The sequence below is a fragment of the Alligator mississippiensis genome, chromosome 3 (genome assembly GCF_030867095.1).
Source record: "Alligator mississippiensis isolate rAllMis1 chromosome 3, rAllMis1, whole genome shotgun sequence".
NCBI lineage: Eukaryota > Metazoa > Chordata > Crocodylia > Alligatoridae > Alligator > Alligator mississippiensis.
Window position 1 is genome coordinate 175,916,596 of NC_081826.1, and position 2,439 is coordinate 175,919,034.

The following is a 2,439-nucleotide window of genomic DNA, read 5'->3' on the forward strand; positions in this document are numbered from 1 at the left end:
CAGCCTGAACATTTCTAAGAATGGATGTTTGTTTGTGGTGTTTTTTAGCTGCATTATAGATCACGTTCATCTCTGGAGTATCTCTGTAATGTATGGATTATTAATTTTACATTCCACTTTCTGAATTACCCTTCAGAATGCCATATTTTGTCACTGAGAGTTATTGAAAAAATGACCAAGAGAACAAGCTGTTCAAACCATTTAAGTGAATCCTTATCCCAAGTCCAGTTTGCTACTTTCAGACACCTTAATAAGGAATTAGTAACAGTTCCATTTAGAGAGCCTCCTGAGGAAGAATGAGAGGCAAGGATTTCTTAGGATGATATCTTTTATTGGACCAAATGTTTAGATGGGATAGGAGTTAAACACGCTTTCAAATACAAGACATTCTTCTTTGTCAGTGTCTTGCATTTGAAAGCTTGTCTAAGTCCTATCCTAACTACACAGATCTTACAGCAACTTATTAAAAAAATAACATCAACAGTATACCTTCTGACAGTCTGTAATGACTGCATGATATCGTTTTCCCACAGTCCTTTTAATAGATTTTTTTTTTTTTTTAGTATAAATTTAAAAATAGAGATTACTTTTTATATCCTACAGAATATTCTTCTAATTATTTGGTCATTTTCACTTAAAAACAAAAAATAAAACAAAAAGAAAAGTGCTAATAGCTCTATAACAGAGCTAGAACATACTGAATATAACAGAAAGTGAAAGGAAGGAAAATCTTCTATATAAGATGATGAAAAACAAATATTCTCTTGATCAATATTTAAATTTAGAGGCATGGATGAAAGACGCAGCTGCCCATGAAAGCCCTGAAACAAATTCCAGTCTCATAAGTTCCATACACACACATAGAAAGAGAAGACAACATGAATATCACCTGTCTACCAGGCACTTACTACACATTTGCCTTGTGCTGCTCTTCTCTACTGAAATCACATCAATGCAGTGTGACATGATTCATTTCCAACAGAAAAGACTCAACAAGGACAGCCTGGAGTTACTGGAGAAAATGGGGGGAAGTTTCCCCTTCCTTTCTCAGTGCTCCAATGAAAACCAAATTCAGGACTATCCGGGGTATTTTCCAGCTCTGACCATCACAGAAAGAGGATGCTAAAACAACAATTCAAGTGATCCTTCAAGAAATCTTTACCATCTTCAGTAAAAACCTTACACAAACTACCTGGGACTGGAGTTCCATTGTCACTTTCCAAAATGGACTTCACCGGCAAATTCAGCTGTTGGAGGCCTGTTTGGTTGCACAAATGAAAAATGATGGTACTACTCCTAGAAGTGAGGATCAACTGCACACCAGACTGAAACTCAATAGATATTTCCAGAGAATACACAATTTCTTGGAAGAGAAGCACTATAATCTCTGTGCCTGGGAGATCATCCGTATAGAAATGCCCAATTGTTTTCTGTTTGTTGACCAACTCACAAAAAGTCTTAAAAACTAAGGTAATACTCCAAGAAAAAGTATTGTGCAACTCAGTTTAAGTTGTATAGTGGAGAAAATATTACCTATAAAAATAATGTAGGGGCTGGTGCCCCTTTTAGATAGTTGGCCAAACTCCAGATATCTTCCATAACAACAAAATCGGGCTCTTTACACTATGGAACTGGTATGAGTCAATATCTTTGGATTCGTTGTTATAAAATTACATTTCTCAATTGTTAATAACTATTATAAATTAATCTGTATTACAAGTATTTTGTATATCCACAAACCCTGAACTCTTTCATATACTTGTAACCCTGGGCGTGACGCTACATGCACCCTCGCCTGAATAATGGGATCCTGGAGTACCCGGTAGCCAGTAGCCCTGCCTAGCCCCTCTGGGAAGCTGCTGCAGTGCCCCCGAGCGGAGAGCCTCCCCTTACAATCAAGTACCCTCACAGACAATTCTCAAACTATTTACAAGATTTAATTATTTACAACATAACAAATAATCATTAAATAAGCACATGGATATACTGACTAATAAACCCTCAAGAACTTATTTACACAGTCTCTCACTTGCACATGGTGTACTGGGGATCCCATGTGCACTGCCCCTGGCGGGGTATCTCACGGAGCGGGACTATCTGTGTCCCTGCACATAGTCTGTGGATGCTCCCTGGCACTGGTGTCCGTCTCCGTGCTCCTGGGGTCTCTGGGCAGCAAGCAGCAGCTCCTCTGCAGTTCCTGCAAGACAGCCTTCCCCTGCCTTTGATCCCCTTCCCTTGTTCTGCTGTGAGCAGTGTCTGGGCTGCAGGCTGTAGCAACCCTCCTGCCCCACACAGCCCCACAGCCCCGGCAAACGCAGCCCCTCCCTGGGCTCTGCCTGCCCCTCGGGCCCCTCACCCATCAGGGAAACTAGGGCAGCCTCCGGCAGTCCCCACCCCGGCTCTGCTGTGCTCACCCAGCCACACCGGCTGTAGTCAGGT

At 41.2% G+C, this 2,439-nt stretch overlaps 1 protein-coding gene across 1 annotated transcript; it reads left to right on the plus strand.

The window, feature by feature from the left end:
- Positions 1–742: 742 nt before the first annotated feature.
- Positions 743–1,469, plus strand: LOC132249192 (interferon beta-like). Its single transcript, XM_059723543.1, is given in 2 exon segments — positions 743–1,059; positions 1,061–1,469. Coding segments are annotated over 2 exon segments (726 nt in total).
- Positions 1,470–2,439: the final 970 nt, after the last annotated feature.